We start from the raw sequence: 1,190 nt of genomic DNA, 5'->3' as shown, positions 1-1,190 counted from the left end.
AGAAAATATTCCACTTACCAAAAATTAATTTGATGTGAAGTGCTCAGTTTGTAGAATAATTAACATATGCAAACAAGTGATTGTTGATATAAGCTGATAAGAATGATTGGGGGTTTAGCTCAGTGGTAGAGCGCTCGCTTTGCATGCGAGAGGGCGGGGGTTCGATCCCCCCAACCTCCAGGTAAAGTCGCCTCGAGAGGCTTTTGGGTAAGCAATGCTCGCATAGTGAATGAGGTGTGATATGCCAGACAGCGTAACGCGCCGCGACATTATGTTAAATGTCCAAATTGATAATAACCAACAACTAACCTTATTCCTTCAATGTTTTTACAAAATGGGGGTTTGTGGGTGTTGGATTTGAGAGATCGAACTCTCCAGCAAATATACTTTGTGTGAACTAAATATTATGTCCTGTGCACTCCATTAATGGAAGAAAAATATAAAATAATAAATGTCACATAATTTTCTAACCGCTTCTGCAAAAATATCTCGTTAAGTTGCGAATAGTTGATTTGTATTCAGTGAATGTTCCAAATTGCTGGCAACTCACTCGTGTGAGTTGCGAATAGTTGTCTTACTCATCTCAGAGGAACAATACTGATACACATATAAAATAATAGAATGCTGACAATATAATACGGAAAAACGAATTTATCTTATGGAAAATGAAACAATACCAGAAATATCAATACGTATTTTTGTTCAAAATACGTCTATCAGCTCATACTACACGCAATTCTTCATATGTTTTTCCAAATAGGATTTCGACAAGAAAGCTTTGTCGCACTCAATGCAGTTGAATCTGGCCTATCATTATCATGAATCCTCATATGTCTATGCAGATTCCCTGACAATGTGAAATTTGCCTGCATTTCGGACAAGAAAACGGCCTCCTACCGATATGAATCCCAATATGTTCATTTAGATACTTTACCCGGGTGAAATTCATTGTGCATTCCGAACAGGAGAACGGTCTCTTACCGGTATGAATCACTGTATGTCTGCGCAGACTCCCTGATGTGGTAAAATTTGCCGCGCAATTCTGGCAAGAGAACGGCCTCTTACCGGTATGAATCTTCATATGTGAACTCGATGGCGTAACGAAATCTTCCTTTGGATATTTCGGATTTGAACATTTCTCATCTGTGTGAGTCGTATGCTCTGGATGTTCCGTTTGATTGTTTGGTATT

The 1,190-nt window shown here is 38.7% G+C and overlaps 1 protein-coding gene and 1 non-coding gene across 2 annotated transcripts; one reads left to right on the top strand and one right to left on the bottom strand.

The window, feature by feature from the left end:
- Window positions 1-108: 108 nt before the first annotated feature.
- Window positions 109-180, top strand: LOAG_20123. Its single transcript has one exon. It is a non-coding gene; the product is annotated as a tRNA-Ala (tRNA).
- Window positions 181-740: 560 nt separating this feature from the next.
- LOAG_15831 (oocyte zinc finger protein XlCOF2) lies at window positions 741-1,081 on the bottom strand (the record flags this gene model as incomplete). Its single annotated transcript, XM_003151319.1, has 2 exons — window positions 741-847; window positions 982-1,081. 2 exons carry the CDS (start codon window positions 1,079-1,081, stop codon window positions 741-743), a joined length of 207 nt encoding a protein of 68 aa, XP_003151367.1.
- Between the last annotated feature and the right edge of the window lie 109 nt (window positions 1,082-1,190).

The sequence above is a fragment of the Loa loa genome, assembly GCF_000183805.2.
Source record: "Loa loa unplaced genomic scaffold supercont3.2873, whole genome shotgun sequence".
Taxonomy (NCBI): domain Eukaryota; kingdom Metazoa; phylum Nematoda; class Chromadorea; order Rhabditida; family Onchocercidae; genus Loa; species Loa loa.
This window is presented reverse-complemented; position numbering and strand designations above follow the sequence as displayed.